Source organism: Pelecanus crispus, chromosome Z (assembly GCF_030463565.1).
Source record: "Pelecanus crispus isolate bPelCri1 chromosome Z, bPelCri1.pri, whole genome shotgun sequence".
In the NCBI taxonomy this organism is placed as follows: domain Eukaryota; kingdom Metazoa; phylum Chordata; class Aves; order Pelecaniformes; family Pelecanidae; genus Pelecanus; species Pelecanus crispus.
Window position 1 is genome coordinate 44,064,808 of NC_134676.1, and position 22,869 is coordinate 44,087,676.

The window sequence follows — 22,869 nt, forward strand, 5'->3', positions numbered from 1 at the left end:
AGAGTTTTTCTTTCAGTTTCATTGGATTTAGTGTCATGGATTGAAAAGTTAAGGACAATGAAACTTATTGTGACCCCATCTCTTATGATGAAATAGATGAGCAGGACATCTGAAATGCAATTAAAATAAAGCTTCTTTTTGATTACAGTAAGGTGACTGTATAAGTCTGTAACTAAAGGGGCAATTTAAGTATGTGAAGGGGACTTAAGAATCTGAAGAGTCTGTAATGAACTGGGTATGAAGACAGCTACCAACTGATGACCCCAGGGGCATTATGGAAAGCTGGCACTAACTGAAATTTTGAATATAGCCCTTAGTTGTATCATATTTATTTAAAATTTAAAAGCTGCCCAGCATGTCACGAATGAAGTTTATTTTGCAAGCCACCCACTGCCTAAGAGGGCAGTAATATTCAATATGAAACTGCTGAAACTCCGGCGTCTGACGGATTTCATGGAGAAAAGAGATTTGCAGGTCCGACTCCAAGAGAACAAGGAGAAGAGGGAACACAAACAGCAACAGTCCAAGGCCCACAAGTAGAAGTCTGGAGAAACTCTTCACAAAGGCATTCACCTCTATGTTGCCCATTAGAAAGTCATAGCTCCACCTAAGTGCTCTCCGAGCTTCTTTCAGTTCTTCCTCCTCTGCAATCAAAAATGCATTTTCATCTGCTTCCAGTTCCTCAAATGAATCTGTATCATCTTTCTCATTCTCTACTCTTGGACAGGTATCAAAGAGCATGTCAATCTCATCATCAACAGGGGTGGGCAGCAAGCTGGCACTAGGATTGTATACCAGTTCTGAGATGGTTAAAGGTTCCTCTTTCATCTTCTCTTCCTGTTCAATGGCAAGATCAGCATTCTCCCCACTGTCCTTAACTGGGGAGCTTGAAGTCACAGGTACTGAAATCTCATCTTCCTTTGGCAGTTGGACACCTGGAAAAAGGAGATGAAAATAGTGATCCTAAATTTCTGCCTTCCCGGTGGCAAAACTCAGCCTCCCAATAGTATCTAATAGAGGTTGGAAAGAAGATTCTGCAATCTTTTTGCATATTGAAACCAGACCATACACAATTAGCAAAAACTGGAAAAGCTTTTTCAAAAGCTCCAATGGAGAGCAACATATTTTACAACACTGCAGCACACTGGATCTGCTTCACTTTGTCTGATGCAGCTACAACTAACAATGGTGTAATGCAAAACAGAAAACAGAACACCTCATTTTTTACTGGCATCAGACTTCTGATATACATGAATACCCACTACATATGCGAACTGGTGCTATTTGGTGTCTAATAATAATAACAATAATAATAATAATTAATAACAACAACCACCACAACAACAACCACCCACCTTTATTTTTTTGAGATGAATAAGGAGAAAGTGGTAAGATAATGGCTGAGGTTGGGAATTTTTAATAGAGCATGACATTAAAAAGACACAATAGATTATCATGATAAATTAATATTAACAGTAGAGATGATAAAAGGTGATGAAGGTTGACACACAGTATGAGAATTAGCTATCATTGAAATGGAATGAAAATGCCTCACCTCTTTAAAAAGCTCCCTCTCCTCATGTCTCATTTTTCTTCGACTCATCTTTCTACTCTTCATACTCACAGCCTCTTTTCTCCCTCTCCTTTAAATTTCTCTCTCCCCCTTACAGAGGAGTCTTTATTAGCATTACTGGTATGCTTGTTTCTTATGACCCCACTCTCTGCCCAGGCTCTCTCCTCTCAAAACTTACTATCCTTTTTCCAGTCTAACAGTAACAGCAATAAGTCTGCAAAAAAGTCTAGGTGTTTTGCAGCTACATCAACACTACAGTGACTGTTGTCATTTGCAGGAGTGGAAGGGAGGAGCTGGGCACAGAGCTCAGACAAGTGATGGGAAAACAGTTTTAAATTTGTCCCACGTCCAACACTCATTACCATCACCAGATGCCATCTATGTGCAAAAGAAACAGACCATACACAGTGTCATGTGCAACAGTAATATATAACACTTAGTATTTCTCATTTTGTGATGTTAAGCATCTTTCCATTCTTTACTAATGCCTAATCCAAATGCAACACATAGAGAAGGATATAGCAGGTAAAACCAGTAAGACGTTACATGACTTGTCCAACACATAACTCAGGAAATTAATGTCAAAGTACTGTCTATAATTCAAATTAGCCCAATTCTTTGATTTCAGCTAAAGATCTCTGTAAAAGATACTGAACTAACATTATCAAAGATCCATTCCGGTTTTAGTGCAGTAAAGATTAAGGTTCAGAAACTTTAAAACAATGTGGTATAAAAAAAAAATGTATTATTACAGAAAAACAAGTAATCAGAAAAGCAGTACATCTCCAGCGCTAATTACTCTAGACATATAATGGTTTCCGTGTGAAGCAAAAGGGTCTCAGCAAGCTCTATTAAAGTTTTCTATTAAAGGATGGCAAACATACATAAAAATAAGCTAAAAAAAGGCTTATTATGGTCATTTTAAGATAAGGGAAATAAAGTATGACCTGAACCATGCTGTAAGGAAGAGATGCATCACAGCTCTGTAAACATATGATACAGGACAAAAATGGAAAAACAAAAATCCCTATCATTAAGACATCTACAATATAGGAAGATACACAGCTTAGACACATTTTGGATCACAATTCTAAGCTACAATTTTAAATAGTAACTCAACCATAATTGACAAAAATTCTGCAAAAAATGTCACTTTGAGATCAGAAGCCTTTTCATGTTTTTTCTTGAAAATGTCACTGATTTTTTTTTTTTTTACAGTATTAGTCCTAAGGACTGTAGATACCATTCAGTGTACTGAAATTACTAACTTTGTTTCTGAAACCTACTTTGCCTGTATTTGACTAGACAGCAAAAGAATATTCTTACGCCATTGGCGTAAGATCATTAAACTAGCAGTAGGCGTAACTACATTTCAGCAACGTTGTTGATACTTACCTTAACCTAGACTTTCTCACCATTACAGATTTAGCATTTCTTGAATGACAAGATCTTACAATCTCTATTTTCAATTTCTCCCCCCCTCCCCCCCCCTCCCCCACCTTTTGTATCTACCATGACTACCATGCTCAGGTCAGGACATATCCATGAAAATCTCAGTTTCACAACTGATACCAGATTTGTGCACTACCAGATCACTCAGCAGTAGACCTGCCCTGAGCCAGACACAGGCAAATGACCACATTTCTGCCAGACCCTGAAACAGTATTTGCAAAAAAATATGCCGATACAGAGTTAACATGTTGAAACTTTGTAAATGAAATTAAACAAGCAGATTAATACTTGTAAGACGGGGCTGCTGCACTAGGAATCTTAAAGTTTGTTAAGACACGTCCTCACGGAAATATCTGCCATATTACCCTGCCATATGCCAGAGTACCTGACGGTTACCACAAAATCCTCCATGCAACCTCTACAGCTCTGTTAGTGTGTTCTTCAGACAATCAAAAAGGTAAGTAAGGCACTTGCTAAGTTACCCCAGTTCATAGATTTCCCAAAAACTGGGTGAGCGATGGCTTGTTAATATCTGGGAACTGTAAAATTATACCAAACTTAATACCAGTTGGGATGAAATGCCAATAAATGCAATGTAACATATACAACATATTACAAATATTTCTAATAGACATAAGAAATGACAGAAAAACTGCACTTTAAACCTATTTATATTAAATCACTCCTTGAACAAGCCAGTTCACTGCTTACCTGAGAAGACAACTTTCTGGATCCCCTTCTTGGTGCATGCTTTTATGTGTCATGTTATATTCATTACAGAAAACCTCTTCATTACAGAACACCATCCTCAGGAAGCATCCCCCCTTCAGTAGAGCACATTAGCTATTAAAATTCATTTCCCTTTTTAAGTCTTCAAAATGGCCCAGACAGACCTTTCCCCCTGCAATTTGTTATCTTTCCCTGCTCTCTAGGAGATAAACTGGCTATGCCTCCAGGTGAGGTTTCACATTCTGGCTAAATCAACCAAAAAGACCATTTCTGCCTCCTCTCATTTCATCCCTGAGTGAGCCAGGTTGTAAAGCTAACCTAGGAAAATAGCTTTCTCTTCCTGCGTTAGTTCTCTGATGGCTTTTCTTCCTGAACTGGTTTGTCAGAGGTTCTCACAAGCGCTTTACATTAGCAGGGACGGAGAGAGAGCAGGAGCACTCCTTTCACCAGCACCTAGCCAGCAGATCTGCATAGCTGAAATGAAATCTTGTCCTTAATAATGAAAATGCAGATGTCACCTCACTAGCTTAATTTGACTGCCTAGATAATAATTCCTTGCCTCAACTACTCCATCCTCTCCTATCACAGCCATTTTAGAAATTCATCACATTTCAGCATGAAACATGTTTTGTGCTGGAAATTATTGTCTACGCCAGTCTTTGCATTAACAAATACACATGCTACAGTCAGGAGGAGGATACGAACTGATTGAAACTAGACACAACAGTATATGAACGCCAAGAGATGAGACCAGATTTGGGGGGATCTTTCTCCTAAGCATGCTTTAACAACAGGTAATCAAACAGGATCATCAAACCATACTCTGAGTCATTTGAGAGTGCACTCATGATATCTTAAAATACAAAAGCCAAAATTTTTAAACTCTGGAGCCTAATCTTAAGCATTTGCACATATCTTTAGATACAGAAGTACTACAATTTGATTTTCAAATGTGCTTTTCAATTTCTCTTAATAGGAGTAAAAGGTAAGTTGAGCCACTTACTTTGGCACTTCAGTACGGATTAAAGGACCTAATTTTAACCTCCCAAATTTGAGAATCCTGGCCATCAGCCCCTCTATACCTGCTTAGATGCAAGGTCAGTAATATATCTTCATCATGTTTCTCATCATAGAGAGGACAGCTGCAGCTAGTGCAAAGAAAGGTCACCCCAATTAATGATTCTTGAGCCTTCTCTCCTTCCCCAGAGTAAATTCCAGCATGCATAACATACATAGTGAACATAAACAAGAAAGATCGTATTAACTTCCCTTAAAACTGTATTTTTCTCAAATAACTGGCAAACTTCTCACTTTGTGATTAACCTGTAGACAGAAGGCAGCACAGGAACCTTTTCAGATCAGTGTCTTCTGAAGGGGTTGTATTAAAATTGGAAGGGGTTGCAGTTCTGAAGTGTACAGCAACTTCACAGTCCACTATTTAGTTTGAGTGGATAACTTAAAAGCAACACAATCAGAGGAAGGCACACATTAAACTAAAACAATTACTACTTCCAAACCATCTTACCCATACTCTTTTCCTAATATGGTAGTAAAACAATTACATTCTATTCCATAGCATCAAAGCACAAAAAACAAAATTTAAAAAAATAAAAAAGAATTTTCAGCTGGTTTACATGTTGTTAAAACGTATTACAAAGTAACTGAATTTTACATCAGCGAAATACAAGTGTAAATAAATATTTTAATACAAAACCCTGAAAATTTGCAATGGGCATTAACTGCTGCTGTTGCAAGCTCATTAGATATTTAAAAAATTAAATATATAAAGCTGTTCTTTTTGTTCCTTCATATTCCCTATAACACCACAACATTTCTTCAGTCAAGGATTGAGGAAACAATTAGCTATTAACCATGGTCAATGTAAGCCTGCAGCAAAGTTCCAGTCATGTTGCAATACACAGATAAGTGTGTTGGGCCACTCAGATTTTGAAGGTGTCAAAAGACATAAGTGTAGTGTCATTGTGGCAGATATCATTTACAATGCTTGTGCATGCATAAGAATATCACATTAAAGCACTGAAATTCAAAATCATTCTACAGTACAATAAATATTCCAGTGACACAAATTTAAGAAAGGAGCAAGTTTTTCAGATTATTTACTTTTTGGATAGAGTTCAAGGAAGTCAGTTATCTGAAGTAATAAAACCAGGTTAAAAGAAAAAAAAAATCCTCAAAGTCTTCCAATGGAAAAAGAGAATATAAAAGCTAAAGCAAGGCTGAAGCCCATATCCTTTAATTACAACACTGCTGCAAATCCTTTGCCTCTATTCATAAATAACAATTATTTTGCTGCTACACTTATAAGGCTATAATTCTGTATAATTTTGGGGCTAGTTTTTGAAAAGTCTACTATTTCTTTAGTTAAAATTTATATTGTGTTTAGATTTAAAGGACTATGACTTGAGTATTAAATTATATTTGAGAAGACTTCTTCCTTCCAGTCTTCATTTTATATTTTTACTGGCAATTTACGTTCCATAGATCAGAATCTTTTAATGCTTATTACTGGAATATCAAGTAAACATAAGCACAATTTTATTTCTTACATATCTATAGCAAAAATTTGCTACACTTTTCTGGCAACTGGACAAATTTTACAGAGTCAGACTAGCCAAAACTACGCTAGCCAAAACTCAGTACTTCCTTTCCACCAAATACTGGGATTGCTCCAAACCTCTAACTTGCTACAGCAGATAGGAACATGAACAGCTGAATAAAACACAAGTTTACAGTGGTCATCTGTTGCAAACATGAACGTGCAAGACGTCTGACATAAATGTTGTCAGCGGCTAGTGTTTCAAAAGGGGCCAAAACCAGCAGCTGAGGATTAGCAGGATGAAGGGCAGCCCCAGCTCCACCGTTCTTAAGAAGCTGCAGTTGTTGGAAATACAGCACCCCAGAAAACTGTATCCTCTGCGTATTAAAAAATTCAGTTCATACATTGTCTGGTGGACGGATGTACTGCACACAGCTTTACTTACCAGACATGCAAACACAATTACACATTTGTAAAGGCTTTGTATGAAAGGAACAAGTGTGAAGGTTTCCTTCTTTTAAACAGAGAACTGAAAAATTAGATATGGTCCAGAAAGAGCAGTGCTGGGAATACTTCATATAGATGTGTAAACAAGTAAGATCAGCCTGGCTAAAATTAGGATAGTTCCTTCCTACCCTTTTTACTACTTCCTCTAGAAATATTATGTATTCCTTTGCTTATTTTCAATGTGGACAGAATTTCTTTGTACTATGAATAGAATGACCTTTTAGAGGAAAGGAGAGGGTGACTTTCTCACATGAGCAAACTTCATGGATGTCACCAAGAAAATGTAGGAAAGGGAAGCAGAATCTAGAATTGGACTAAACTCAACTATTCCCCTACACAGGATCTATATCAAAGCAGCATCTGCATCATGGCCAGATGTCCCGCCCTCAGAAGCAGAGGGCCATAGATCCCTACCTTACCCACATCCCATGCCCATGCAAGACACCTGTTCTAGCTTTGCAAGGAGAGTAAATCAATGACAGTTTATAGTAACTCCTTTTTAGGCAGTGACCATGACCTGGCTTTCCTGCTGGTTGTTCCCATTTGTTTTAGTCTTATGGCAACTTCTAGAAGGGAGCAAAGCCTTGTCACAGTTGCCAACTCACATTAGTTGCAAGCACTGTGACTCTGCAGCATTATGACTGGCCTCCCAGCTGTGTTGTGTGACATGGTTTTCAACCAATGTCACAGCTAGTGCAGCCACCAGAGACTGCCGCTCTGCTTTTCACGCCCACAAAGGGCACCTAAAGCGCAGAGGTATAAGCAAAACAGAGCATGCAGCACAGTGGGCGTTCTGGGTTGCTTGTCTCTAACCTCCCTCTGGCCTGGAAGGAGCTCATCCCAGCATTGCTGATCCCCTCCAGAACCAGGATTAAGCAGCGAAAAGGCTGAGGGGAGTAGCAGGGAGAGAGAACTGTGCCACATGGGAGCTGGAATAAGAAGGAAGGATACAACTGCCAGCAGCTCAGAGAAAGGGCAGGAGCAGGTGAAGGGACTGCAGCGACTGGGTCTAGCACCAAGCCAAAGAGAGCAAGGCTGAAAAGTGCTGGGCACTGATGTGAAAGCTTAGCACCCGAGAAACGGACAAGTGGGACATTTCAGCACCCCCACCCAGGAACTGGGTTCTCCCAAGGAGTTACGCCCCCTGCCATGAGCTTATTGCATATTGCACAAGCTAACTCCAGTCCTTAGGTTTCATATGCTGATGTACAGGTTTTATATGCTGATATACAGGTTTTATGCAAGGGTACACCAGAAGGAATAACATCCTATAAACAGTACTGCAAAATCAAGGTTTTTAAGAACCAATGTAGCCCCAATGCACAAATCTGTTACTAGACTGGTGCAATATTAAACCAACAAGATGGCGAGTATCTATTTGGAGCCAGCATTTAACTTCTGAGGTGTAAGACTATAAAATACATGTAAATACTAACACCTTTTCAATTTCACTACTAATTTTTGAATCAAGGGAGTTAGGTGCATTTTCATAGACATTATAGTTCCCCTGAGTGGTGAATTTATGAAGCAAAGGCAGCCAGGAGCTGTTGCTACTCAGAGATAAATCACCGCAAGAAGCAGGTTCTCCCATATCTGCTGCACTTACTGCTTTCTGATTTTCGCATGCCAAAAGTGTGAGAATATTCTCTTCATTAAGGAAACAGAGCCACATAGATTGATAGAGGTGCCAATCTATCTTTCGCAAAGGGATTTGGTACAAAAACAAGAAAAAAAACCCAAACCCTTTTCTTTTGGTTGCTATGCAAAGCAATATTGAATATTTTTTGTTCCTTGGGTTGCACTCCTGATATTTGTAGTGAAGAAGGGATCTGAATTAGACCCCTTTCCCTATCCACCCTCCTCCCAGTACTATTATTCAGTATATTAAATTATTCAGTATCTAGAAAAATAAACCCAACAAAGTTATGATCTGGCAACCCAACCCACTCAGTTGCAGTAATACGCTAAACTGTATCCACTACTGCATTCAGCTGATGTTCAAAATCTGCTACCAACCTATCTGCTAAGTTAAGAACTATCTAGTTTTGTCAGAAATTATCACAGCTTCAAGGTATTTCTCCCCCTCCAAGAAAACCACTAGGGCAAAATTCCAGTCACTCATTTGTTAGCAATTAACAAATATATCTACAATTTACATAAGATATTACAACAAATTTAATTTAAGTTTCATCTCATTCATTCGCCATTTGCTGTTCTGCTTCTGTCAGTAATTTGTCCTTATTCTCTGCTGTACTTGATCTAATATTGTCATTCACAGTACAGTTCCTTTCCAAGAGACCACTATTAGCATAATAAACTGGGGGTGGGGGGTGAAGGTTTGAGTAAAATAAATGTAAATTTACCATCCCTCCTGGCTGTGATCTTGGAGCCATGCCGCAGTAATCGAATGCACACTTCCTTGTTGCAGTGGTTAACCATCCGCAAATGAATGCTTCTCTTGGTTTGGATTTTTACAAGACATTTCACCATTTTGATGACTGATTCCTCTTCTCAAAGTCTTATAAAGGCTCTACCCATACCAGCTTTGACCTTTTATTCAGTTCCCACTGAGTTTTAAGAGACTAACACAAGTCACTCGCAATGAATCAAATGACAAGCTTCTAACATGGCCAACAAAAATATCCCAGTAGGGAACAGAATGAGAAGTTATTTTTAAACATTTCCAAATGCCTCATAACCTACAATACAAACTTCCACAGCATCCATCTCAGTTAGCAGTTGCTAGCATAACAGCTGAACCACACACACAAGCATAAAAATATCCAAGGCATCAAAACACAGCACAGTGAAACAAAAGGCCAGCATTTAGGGTCTGCTTTTCACAGAAAAAAAATGACATTGTGGCCATTATTTTTCTAAAGAACTTCAATTTGACCACTGATGTCAGTTCCCCACCACTGCCTGGAAAGTATTTGCAGATAATGTATAGATACAAAAGGAAAAATCCTATGCTGTGCTTACGAACCTTAATCAATGAGATGAGATGAATCTCTTAAACAATGAGATGAAAATGCTTTCATTTCAAGCCTAGAATCAAAGTTGACCTGCCTGTGTATAAACATGAAGAGAAAATTCCTAAGTTTGGGAAAAATGTCTTTCTTTGTATATTTGCTCCAGTTCCCACTTGAGGATGTCTATTGGACACATTTGTATCCACCAGAAAGAAGTGTTGCTTTAGAAGGCTCGGCACTTCCCCGTCCCCATCCAGCAGAAATATGCAGGCTCCTAAAAAAGGTATGACGCATATATGCTGGCTGCTAATAACTTGCTCCAGCTGGAAGCTGGAATGCAACCGCGTGCACAGCACCACACTCTCCTAGTGGGAAAGGAGCTCTCGCTGGCTCCACTGAAACCACAGAGAGGAGATAAACTGGAAGGAGTGTACTGGGAGGGGGGAAAGCAGTATCTCACTTCCCAGAATACTTACCTTTAATGTTTACAACATGTCATGCCATCCAAGTCTTCTTCATCTGCTGTCCTTGCTCCCTCTGCACCATAAAATCAATGATGTGCATGCAAATATGTGGGAAAAAAGGGCGCAGAGGAGAGAGTCCTGCAAATATGTATTTTACACCATGTGCTTTCTCTCATGAAAGACATCTGCTTCAGTGGAGCTTTTGGAAAGCATCTTTATGGTGGCTCCTTTCCCCTGCCTGGGCCATATAGTATTAATATCCACCAGTGCTCCTTTTTACTCTGTCCTCCTGCACGGCAAACACTCCTCTCTTCTTTCTCTTCAAGCACTTCCGTGTGGGTCTGAGGAAAGATCAAGTGCCCCTTTGCTTTCTGTCTCCATTTGGTCACCACTTCAAAAGTAAGATTTTGTCTGCTTTTCTTATTTTTATTCTCATAACTGTTGTAGCAACCAGAAGAGGATCATTAAAGTTTCACTAAAAAGGGTAGAATCTTCTCTGTGTACACAGCTACAAAAAAACTGGAAAGCACCAATTTTTACACTAACCACCAACATGTCCAATACGCAAAGGAAAGTCTAATCAATGGACACAAGTGTCACCTGGACAAGGCTGTGAATTATTTCCAACAGGAGAACATTCTTGTTGATGAATAAATGTGTATCATTTATGTTTCATGTGACAATGCTCATGCAAAAGAGGAATGACTCTGAGATTTCAAGTCACTGCCCACAGACCATGTATACAAAACTAAGGGAGATTTGTGTTGAAATCTTGCAGCTGAGTCAGCAACTCTGTCTCTACTACTAACTCCTCAACAAGTAAGGAACAGGCTCTGACTCATGAGAGAAAGAAGACTTTGCATGACCTGACATTGGCAGTGCATCCTGTGTAATGGTTGGAAGGCGTTTTTCAGCAAAGATTTTCCAGACAAGGAGCCCACTTCTCTCCTGCAGAGCTGACTCTGGGTGCAGAAGAGAGCCAGCAAGGTGACAGGTCCACTCTCAGTAACTAGCTGGTTTTGCAGCTCTTGTCACTCTCCTCCTTCCTAAATTGCTACTCAAGATATTACATAGCTGAAAGGCTAACGACTGGTGGGAACTGTGGCAGAGAGACATTTAGCATTCATGCCCCATTACAGAGCAGGCAGAAAGCAGTGGATGGTTATATAACTTATCTTAAAATCAGAAAGTATGGTTTACAAAAGCAAAAACAATCCCCTCCCAAACCCAGAAAACAAACTAATAAAGCACTCTTCAAAACTAGTGTCCTTCCCTAGCTAGCGAAAATAGTGAACAGGAAACATCTGTTCAAGTGTAACAATTTTAATGTATTTGTGAAAAGGAAGTATATCAGCTGTCTTCAGATTTTAGAGGTACCTTATTATGGTGATGGGGGCAATGTTGTTTTGTTTGTAACAAAAGTAGCAATCTTATTTTGTAGACACATGGCATGGTAAACACTTGGATATCTGAGGATTTGTAAGTTACAAAGGAAAGCTGGCAGAGCTAATTCTTGTTATCATTAGGTACTGTTACCTTGAAGCAAAAGGTTTGCTTGTATAAAAGTTGTTTTCAGTCCTTGTAGGGCTCAATTACATGGTTAGAGGTAAATGCAACTTAGTTTGTTGAACACAGACACAATGATGCACACGAGTGATGTTAAGGTCTCCTGAGGCCAGAACACTCTTTGCGAGACTCCCAGAAAATTGCAAGACAAAGTGTGCAATAGCAGGAGAAACGTAAGATGACCAGACTTTATTCCATAAATGAGAGAAAGATCTCAACATTAAAAAAATACCAAAAAACTAGCAGAAAATTCCATTACATACAACCTGACCTAAGGATGCTCACTTTGGCCTCTACTAAGTTTAATGAAATATTAGAAGACATTAATTACCTCTGCAGACCACAGGAATCTAAAAATAGAACCATTATTTTATTTAGAAAAGCCACTAAGAAATCTAATGAACTCCTATATTTTACAATTTTTGTTATATACACACAAACACACCAGGCACAATCAGCTAACAGGAGTATTGGTTCTGCTAATTTCATGGAGAAAAGCTGTTTGATGCTACATAATACAAGATATTTCATGATTATCTGATGTATTAAGATAAATTGTGTCTTGTATACAGCAGGTATGATTTTAAAAATATGAATGTTGACAAGCTGTGTATTAGTTCTACCCAGAGAAACAGTTAGTGCTAAACCAGTAATTTTTTTTCAATAAAAATTAAATGTAACAACACTGAGTTGTGCCCAGAGAAAAAAATGGACTAGATTACCTGGTATAGTGGTCTTGCTGTACAAACATAACATGTGAACAGATACTTAACATTATTTCCTATTTTACTAGCATATTTTTAATATTTATTCATACTGTTATTTGTAAGTGGCCAATTTTTCATGTGATGTTGCCCAGCTTGTACCCACAAATCTCCATATGCCTCTGCTCTACAACCAAAGCTTACATAGATGAGAACTCACACACACAGACAGACAACTAGACTGGTAGTAGCTGCTCTGTGCTCATTCCCATACATGCTTGTAAGATGCAACAAAGACTCCACATTATAAAGTAAAGATATCATTCATGCCAATTAATTGCCATTAATGCAATATTTCTTATACTTGAGTAACACACAAAAATGAGTTTGCTAAAGGATAAGAGCTCTCTGTACATGCACAGGCATATAATTTCATAATAAAAATAATTCTTAAAAGATAACAAGAACATCTAAAAAGTGTGTAACTCTCTGGGGAACTAAACATTAAGGAACGTGGATTTTAAACAGGAGTAATTTAGAATGAGTCTGTGCCATCAACTTTCTCCTTTCTAAAATACAGTACAAGGTAGATCCATCAACAGAATGACTGAAGGACGCTACTTTCACTTTGGTTGCTCCAAAGGCAAAAGTCAACATCACCAAGAAAATAATTCACACATGAAAACTGAGCACATGAGTATCAAGTGGCTTAAAAGGAGTTTTCATCACTTCATCAAAACCACATTAATATCCTGTGACTCAGAGGTGTGGTTTTGCCTTTTTTTTTTTTTTTTAATTAAATTGGACTACTCATATATGTGCAGCCCTGACAGCATCTGGAGCTGGGAAATCCAAAGACACCTGCAAAATGACTGCCAAATGATCAGGACAGGCGATAATCTGTCTCACCAAATCAGATGGTGAAAGAGGGCAGCCACACAATTCCTATAGCAATGCCAAAAGAAATATAAAGTAGAAGCATGGAGTAGAATCATAGAATGGTTTGGGTTGGAAGGGACCTTAAAGATCACCTAGTTCCAACAGCCCTGCCACGGGCAGGGACACCTTCCACTAGACCAGGTTGCTCAAAGCCCCATCCAGCCTGGCCTTGAACACCTCCAGGGATGGGGCATCCACAACTTCTCTGGGCAATCTCTTCCAGTGCCTCACTACCCTCATAGTGAAGAATTTCTTCCTTATATCTAATCTAAATCTACCTTCTTTCAGTTTAAAGCCATTAACCCTTGTCCTAGCACTACATGCCCTTGTAAAAAGTCCCTCTCCAGCTTTCTTGTAGGCCCCTGTCAGGTACTGGAAGGCTGCTAGAAGGCCTACCCAGAGCCTTGTCTTCTCCAGGCTGAACAACCCCAGCTCTCTCAGCCTATCTTCATATGAGATGTGCTCCAGCCCTCTAATCATCTTCATGGTCCTCCTCCGGACTTGCTCCAACAGATCCATGTCCTTCTTATGTTGGGGGCCCCAGAGCTGGACGCAGCACTCCAGCTGGGGTCTCACGAGAGCAGAGTAGAGGGGGAGAATCACCTCCCTTGACCCGCTGGTTATACTTCTTTTGATGCAACCCAGGATACGGTTGGCTTTCTGGGCTGCAAGCACACATTGCTGGGTCACGTTGAGCTTCTACTCATCAGCCAACACCCCCAAGTCCTTCTCCTCAGGGCTGCTCTCCATCCATTCTCTGCCCGGCCTGTATTTGTGCTTGGGATTGCCCCGACCCATGTGCATGACCATGATCAACTGCACATGAAACAAGGACCATGGAAAGGACCTAATAGGACCATTCAGAAGGACCTAATTTGGTCATCTGTGATGAAGATGAATTTTGCAATCACACTTCTGGATATACTTAAAATTTTTGTAGCTAGGTAACTTTTGAAGAATGTTTTAGGTTCAAAAGGTGAACCTTATGATTTCGCCAAGCATATCTGACACTCATACATATAACATCTAATTCCATGTGATAACTTCTATGCACAAGAGTCATTTTATGGTTGCATCTTTACACTACCATGCCTCTTTCCTCCTTCTGAGACAGAAAGGACATTAGTGCAAAACAAGAGTCAGTAACAAGGAATATGAAAGCCTGAAGAATCTTAAAGCAGTAGCAACAAAGCACTAAGAGATGACCTGCAAAACCTAAGGCACAAAGACTTGAGATTAGTTTTTTAATTTGATAAAATATGTATTGGCTGATGGCCAATCTCTTAGGTAACTCACTAAACTATAGTTTAAAACAGGAATAAAAGCACATTTAAGTAAGAATACCAATTCAAATCTGGGTCCTTAAATTAGTAATTGGACACCTGTATATGGCCTCTAAGCGCAGACTGAAGAATTGGCTCTTGAAGAATGAGACACCAATAGACAAACTCAGGATATTTTTTCCTGCCATTCTAATAAAAAATAAAATGCCATTACTTGTTTTCAAATCCTCTTGCATATATGTCAACTGCTAAATTATTACAGAGATATAATGGGCATCCAGTATCTTTCTTCCCACTAACAGTGGTCATTTCTGACCATGTTTAATCAGCGTACTCTTTCTTACATGTCTGCAAAACCACTGGACAATTTGGGCTTTTTTGGAGGATAGCTTCACTTCAGCATGATAGCCAGAGTAGATTTGTAAGATGGAATTTCATATGGAAGAATGGCTGGTCTTTAGTTGTTTTTCAATATTTGGTTGCATCGTGTTTATTTTCCATCTGAAAGAATTATCCTAAGGACAACAAGGCAGGCTGAAGCTGCTCAAAATCCCTTGCAGACTCTGCTATCACCACCTCCAATGGCTTTGTCCCCTAGCAGCTGTCAAGTAATTGGCACAAAATCTTCTCTCTCACCTGGCAGTTTCTGTTAGTTTAGTTTCATACTAACTCAGAGTTCATCTCTCCAGAAGTTTCAGGAAGCAGGGGTATTTACTCAAGACACTGAGGCCACCATATTTTTGGCCATCTGTTTTGCTCATAATAGGTAAAGCCAATTTAAAATTAAGAACAAGTTAAGTTTTGCTCAGTTAAAAGACAAAGCTGTGCACTCTCCTGAGTCTGCCCAAGGAATGCACAGCTGACAGTGCCATTATAGGCAGCTCTGCTAACAAGTTTCTTGGGCCCATCTACACAGCACAGTGCAGCACCATGTGAAGGCCTTGGCTGTCAGCAGCTGGAACATCCATACGCATACAGCAGCACCTTGCAGAAATACGAGAGTGGCTCCTGAAAGCTGCATTAGCCAACCCATGCATCATGGCGACATCTGACCTAGGCAGGGCTGCACTGTGCTCTCAACAGCATCTGTAGGCCCTGGGTGTCCACCCCCACATCAGGCCCGGACATTTAGAGAGATGCCAAGGCTGTTTCACATGTGTAGCACACTGTAAGCAGTTTCCCAATGCGGTTGAGTCGGTCCCAGGGCTTCCCTCTCCCTACCTTCTGCCCCTGCCCTTGCCCTTGCACAGGACCTTGCCCGACCCTCTCTGATGAGCCACTTAAAGGTTAAGCCAGCCACTGTACAGTCAGGGGTTTGTTGGTAGGGGGTTGTTGGTTGTTTTGGGATTTTTAGGTTTTTTTTTTAACTCCTTCTGCCAGTTCACTGTGGGGTGGTTAGTGCTGGTGCAAGGGAGAAGACTGGAATCCACAGAAGTGGACTGAGTGCATGTGGGGAAGAAAGCCAGCATCAGTGTCAGAGATCACACTCTGTTCAAGCTGAAATTTGACAATATAGCCAAGTTCGCTGCAGGAAAATACTGTAAAATAGCTAAGTACTGTTAACTTAGCAGCTGGTGGTATTTAACTATGCATAACATATTCTGCAGGAAACCCACCAACAAATATTTCTATTAAATCGTAGTATAACAACAATCTGTCTGACTAAAAGGAAACATGACTTTCAAACTTATGTAATACATGCATTTGAAACCAGCACTCTCTGGTGAGTGTATAGCAATGATGTCAGCAGTTTCCAAAAATGGATTTCATTGCTTAGAGTTTTAAGTGTGGCACAGCAGTCTTACAAGCAGCAAGCTGTTGTTACTCTGCAGTGGTGGCAACTGCCTAGCAGGAACACAGTGCTTGGTACTTGGCTGCCAGAAAGTGATTTCTCAGATGTAGGTATTTCACAGCAGTAACTGTTAAAATTAACTACATGTCATGCAGCTACTAATACTCATTATAATAAGCTAAGTACGCAGACAATCTAATTCACCCTGTTCTTACTACATTCAGTGTTGAAACACCGAAGAACGAACAAAATATGTTCATATGACTCCTATAAAATGAAATTAGGATGTACTCCCATGAAAATTAACATACTTGCTCAGCTGTTTTCTGTTTCCCATTAATTGACCACAACAAAGCAACAGCAGAGGTGGTATTTCCCAACTTCTGAAACAATTAGCTCACAACACCTCAAGTAAGAACGACTGTTAGGCTTTGTTTGGTTGGCTTCCTTTTTTATTAGGAAGAATGCAGTTATCCTCATTTAAACTGGCTAAGATGTTCATACCATTCTTTGTAATGATGGCATCTCAAAAAGATAGGTGTTGAATGTGATTTTTAAAATATCAAAGAATAAACAAATACATGGAAAACCTTGTTGTACAAAATGCATTCAAACTGATCTTCCAATAACATCCCTTTCTGCCACTGGGATTAAATTATGAGAGACTCTTTCCTAGCTGGCCTACAAATAATATCCCTTTTTGTCATTGGAATTATACTAGCAGATAGTTTTTCTTAACATTAGAACAGAAAGAAAGAAGTATAAAAGTAAAGGGAAGCAAGAAAAACAACATACTTAGCAGTAAACTGACAGTTTTCACTCCTGAGTAACTGCAGTTACTGTTTAGTGAAATGGTGCTATGTTGAATTATTTATTTCCTGTTAAGTTCCTTTCACCTGACAACCTAAAAAAAAGATTTTTGAAACAGAAGGCTTAACAGCAGTAACTTTCCTTACAATGTATCTCACATGAGTCTTGTGCACAGTTCCTTGAGCTAATGATCATTTCTTAGTATGACAGGCAGCGGCCTAATGGTGTACTCCTAATGGAAATAATTAGATTTTTTCCACATCCATGCGTCAGTAACACACCTTCTTCCGTATATTTTATAATAAATATTGGTAGTGTTTGGCAGGAATTGGGTAAGTGGCTCACCTTCATCTAAAGGAACTTCTTCCTCCTCGCAGGGAGAAGGAAGGAGGGGCTGCAGAGGTTCCATGTTGATTATGAGTTGCTTGTTCAACGAGGGAGAGCTGCGACTCTGGGTAATGCTGGTTCTAAAAGAATGGGGAAAACAGGGTCAGTTTATTCACAAGGAAACAACTACAGTCCAATATGTCTCATCTCACAATTGTTTTGCATAAATTACAATAGGCCATGAGCTATTATAACAATCTCTGCACACTGAACACTGCTTTCAGCCATGTTACATTGCACCCTCAGCAGACATAAACCTTTCAACATCTGAAGTGTAAGAGAAGGTTTTGTGCTGGTTTACTTCCTTTTGCACAGCCTGACTCCTCCTCATCCCACACAGGATTTCAGTGTGTTGCTCCTCTCCACACTGCACAGCAGACATGAGTATTTGGCTTCAAGGAAGGGGAACGTAGAGAGGATACAAGTCATTCTCCTGATGTTGTTCCATTGCCTCCCAGACCGGGTAAAGAATTTGTTATGGTTTGAGCACTGCAGACTAAAGAATAAAGCAGGACCAACTATATCCCTTCAGTTAATAGATACACAGTGCTCTCATTCTCACGCATCCCAGACACTGCCTCTACACCATGCCTCCAGGTTGCTCAGGCTGGTTTTCTTTCTTGTCTTACTTGGCTTTAACAGACTTTCCTGGTAGCAGGTGTTGAGCTTTCTCAGGAAAGTTTGAGGAATGTTGTTGATTCACTTCAGTCATGAGGCTCATTAGCCTAAAATCATATTAATGAGAAAATAAAATGGCTCTTTAGAATGTTATCTAGCACTTAGATGATACAGGCTGGAAGCAAGAATCCTGCAATAAATCTGAACCATTAAATTATAAAATATTTACTTTTGACAAAAGCAAAGATGAAAGAGAAGAGGATTCTACTTGACTTCAAATGCTACATAGGTACAGTGCTGAAGTTTCACAAAATGCATTTCAAGTTTGCACAGACTCAACTTACAATCCCACATAGATAAACAAACTGAACAAAGCACCTATTGCAAGTGAAAAGAAGGGAGTGTGTGCTGCTGAGGTAAACCTGGGACACAGATGTCCTACTCTAAGTCACATTACATGTCATTAAATATTCTGTGGGAATAAACAGTATTTCTTGCACAGTTGCCATGATTCCTTGCTCATTAATGTATGCCCAAAGGTACTTGTGCCCTCATTTGCATTCTGTGGGCAGTCTCTAATTACTATTTAGTTTAAATTTTCACTGTCTAAAGAAGTTTTTCATTCAGATTACCATAACTACAATCACTCCAACCCAACGGTACCTCCACAGATTTGTTATGGATTCCCTGGATCTTTGTGCTTGCTCTAAAGAGCTATCAAGCAACTCTCGAAAGAGGAGCTGTGCCTGGGAGCACCCATAAGGCTCCTACTCCATAATTATTTAGAAAAGTCCCTCCTTCAGGCACACCCTGGAAGCAAAATATTAAATCATTCATGGTGTATTTGCCAGAAGAACTTGCCAGTGCATTAATGCTGCATGACTTACACACTCCAACAGATTTTCAGTCTGTAGTGGTTTAAGTGTGATATCCAAACACAAAGGTATTGAACAGTAACCTCCTCACAACTGCATGTTTCTTTCTTAATGCAGCCATGGTACCACTGAATTGACTTTAAGGGAGGGGGTGCAGGGAGAGAAAATTTTATATATAAATAAAAAAATACATATTTGCCATCAATCATATAACTTCCTCTAAATGTTTTGCATCTAAAAACCTACCATTTCCTGTCCCCAAATCCTTTTTCAAAGAGTAACTTGTTTCTAAAGCTTGCTTTTTTTGGAGCTGAAAATTTTCTATGCTTTTTGCCTACTTGTGCTATTAGGACAAGGTATCTACCAGTGTCTCCCATGTCAAAACCTGCATTATAAAACCACTTGAGATCCTTACACTTTTTTCTTAGTCTTTCTAAGAAACTGAACTTGGAGCTACCATAATATTATAAATGTAAGCATTTTAAGAACGTTAATCATAAAAAATATAATTACTATTTATGGGCGTTATATCCATATGACATTGCTCTATAAACTTATTTGCCCTCTGATCTGTTTCTTTACGTACACTAAAAGTTTTAAACAATATGTTTAAAAGACTTCAAATACTGAAAGCAAAGAAAAGTAAAATACAAGATAAAAAGTAATTTTATGTGAAAATCTTTTCTTATCCTATGGAAGAAAGAAACCATACGGAAAGTAGGCACTAAGCTATTTCCTTACGTGAATAACCATCTTCATTTAAAATGCATTTGTGTGCCCAAATAATCTACCATGCCTCAATGATGGACCTATATTCTGCCTTCTGTCTTCTCAGTTAACACTTTCTAGACTGTCACTTAGACCATTTTTAAATGTAATCTGCAGAAGCATGTTCAAAAGCATCCCTGCATGGCCTTGCTATTAATTACATAGTAGGGCCGGACAACATATTTACTAATATTTTCTGCAAATATATTCCTACCCTTTAGTAAAGACAATCCACTTTTCTCTCAAATATAGATGGAATAGCCATAGTCAGTTAAAAAACCAAACTCAAACATCCTGCCTCTGAAAAAAATCACAATAAAAATAGGCATATGGCTGTATAATGTCCAGAAAGTTAAGTAACCTTTTAAAAAAGTTTTTAAATAGCTTTTTCCTGCTGGCCTCTTTCTTCTCTTCAGAAGGCCTTTAGTTAGGTTCTTATCAATTTTCACTGTCACTACAATGAGTGGTAAGGACCTGAAAGTGTTAGTTTGCTTCCAAAGGACAGCTGCCTATTTCTAACAAGCCAAATCTTTTTTCTCTGAAAAAAAAATTTTTTTCTCTTTACTGAATGAAATTCTTGCTTTTTAATCTGACTGCGTTATGGAAAAACTGTCAAGTATAAATTTAGATATACCCATATGCATACACAAAGAAGATTCTTTCAAAACTGGGCAAGAACTAGGAATGAAGCATGAATGTATTTTTCTGTCAGATTCATGTAATAACAGTCAATGTCATAACACAGAAAACAATACAAGCTACTTATCTGACTGATTGATTAAACCCAGCTTCGAAGCAGCACAGATTAAGTTTCCTTGTGTAGAAGACAATATGCTATTGTCAGAATTTTGTAACACTAGCAACACCTATTTCCCAAGGCTTGCATGCCTCATTGTGGAAGCTCAGAATGACAGCCATTATATCTCACAGTAAAGGAAAGAGAATTTCTCTGTAGAGAAAAAAAATCCTCCTTAGACCTTAAACTTTAATATTGAATGTCAAGACATACCTGTGAACTTCAGGAGGTTCCCTCTGGATTTTAGAGCTTGCCTCCACAACCTCTTTGGCTACTTTTCCACTGCATTAAAACATGAAATAAATATTCAAGCAAATACTAAGATGAGCTCATTACGTGCCAAGCACTATATATCTACATGAACAATTAAGTTACATTTAAAAGAAGAACAGGAAAAGGTGAAAAAAAAAAAAATCCCATGTAGACAATATATAATGTTCTGGATTAAAAATTCTGCTGACCATATGTCTGCAAAGCTACTGAAGAGAAAAAGCAACCTTTTGTAGTAGAACACTAGGAGTGTGACTGGACTGTCCACTAATGCACCCCTCGTCCAGAGCTGCCCACTTACAGGGGTCATACAATCTCTACACTAGCCACGCATCCTTGTTTTTACAGAAACTACACCAAAAGTGGAGCCCTGTTCTGATGAACTACTCTTTGACAGAAATCTGCATGGAGCCTCCAGTTCATTTTATAAGCGACACTAAAGTGAAAACAGAAAGTCTTTCAAATCCTGACCTGGATTAGGTGTGAACAGGTCCTCAAGAAGGAAGAACCCTCAGTTTGCCGTGAGTAATTACTGATGTTTTCTCTTACTTTCTGAAACAGTTTACCATGAAAAACAAACAGCAAACACCCACCTATATCGAAATCTACTGCCTTTAAAAAATATCTTGCTGCTGGACATGGTCTTGATCTGACTGGATTTCGCATACCTTGAAGAAAAAGAACAGAGGCTATCACATTTTCAGCACAGAGGGAACCTGATAAGAAAAAATGAAGGCGGCAAACTACAAGATTTGTTATTTTTATTCCACAAAGTAATATCCAGCAATTGGGCTTTCCAACTTTTTTTAAGGCCTTTATACAAATGATAATATAAAGTGTACATAAAACAATTCAGACAGCACAGAATGACTGAACATAAAACAAGTGATTACCTGGACAGGAAAGCAAGAAAATGAAATGCTGACACTTGCTGCATCTCTAGGGACTTTCATTTACAGGGTGAAGGAAATGCCACAGTACACCAAAAGCCCCTAGGACAAGTCTGCCCTAACACTACCGTGTTTGTGGGAAGATATGGCTGTTTCCACTTTCCCACTAGTAAAGCAAAGAAATAATAAAGCAGTGGTAATGCTTGTCTCCAAAAGTAGTTGTATTTCCGATGTCTCTATACAATCAACTTCTTAGTAGCCTACATCATATCCTACTGCTTCTCTCTAATCACGAAGTACACAGCAACATTTTATCACAGTCTTTAATCACAAAGATCATGGAAGAGTACCTCAGACACACCATCTCCTTCATGTTCTCTGCCTTCAAAATGGCAAACTGATTTCATATCGAGTCTCTCATTCCCAGACCCTAGTAGACAATCTTCTATGATTTATATCTACTTGAAAATAACCACAACAGTCAACCTTGAGCCTGGATCGAGACAGGACTAAAGTTCTTTTTTTCAAGACATGCCAAGAGATCACCACCTTATCTTAAATTCCAAGTCTCAAGTTCTTCTAAGCAGAGGAGAGGACCGAATCTAATTAAGGCAAAGTATCATATTACTTACACAACCTGGCTACATCTGTTCTAAACTAATTAGAATACCTTGTTGGTATCATACAGAACATAAACAGACAGCATTTATCTAATACTGTTAAGTAACTAACAGTCCACACTGTACAGCTCAGTTTCTCTGAAATGTATGAAAACTTTTGCTGTTTCAAAAACTACTATCCTAAGCCTTTATTTACAGATTGCTTTGGCTTCAGTTTCATGGTTGGAGGATCATTTTTATTCTTCTGCACTCCATGCTCCATGTATTAACCATTACTATTTTCCAATCTATCAGCGA

The 22,869-nt window shown here is 38.9% G+C and overlaps 1 protein-coding gene across 1 annotated transcript in view; it reads right to left on the bottom strand.

Moving 5' to 3' along the window:
- Window positions 1–339: 339 nt before the first annotated feature.
- The window catches only part of FRMD3 (FERM domain containing 3), a 142,214-nt gene continuing 119,684 nt past the window's right edge, over window positions 340–22,869 (bottom strand). The window contains exons 11-14 of the mRNA XM_075726209.1: window positions 21,656–21,730; window positions 21,006–21,074; window positions 17,694–17,815; window positions 340–935 (exon numbers count right to left, since the gene is read on the bottom strand). Coding sequence (XP_075582324.1) covers window positions 340–935; window positions 17,694–17,815; window positions 21,006–21,074; window positions 21,656–21,730 — 862 coding nt within the window. The remainder of the gene's footprint in view (window positions 936–17,693; window positions 17,816–21,005; window positions 21,075–21,655; window positions 21,731–22,869) is intronic.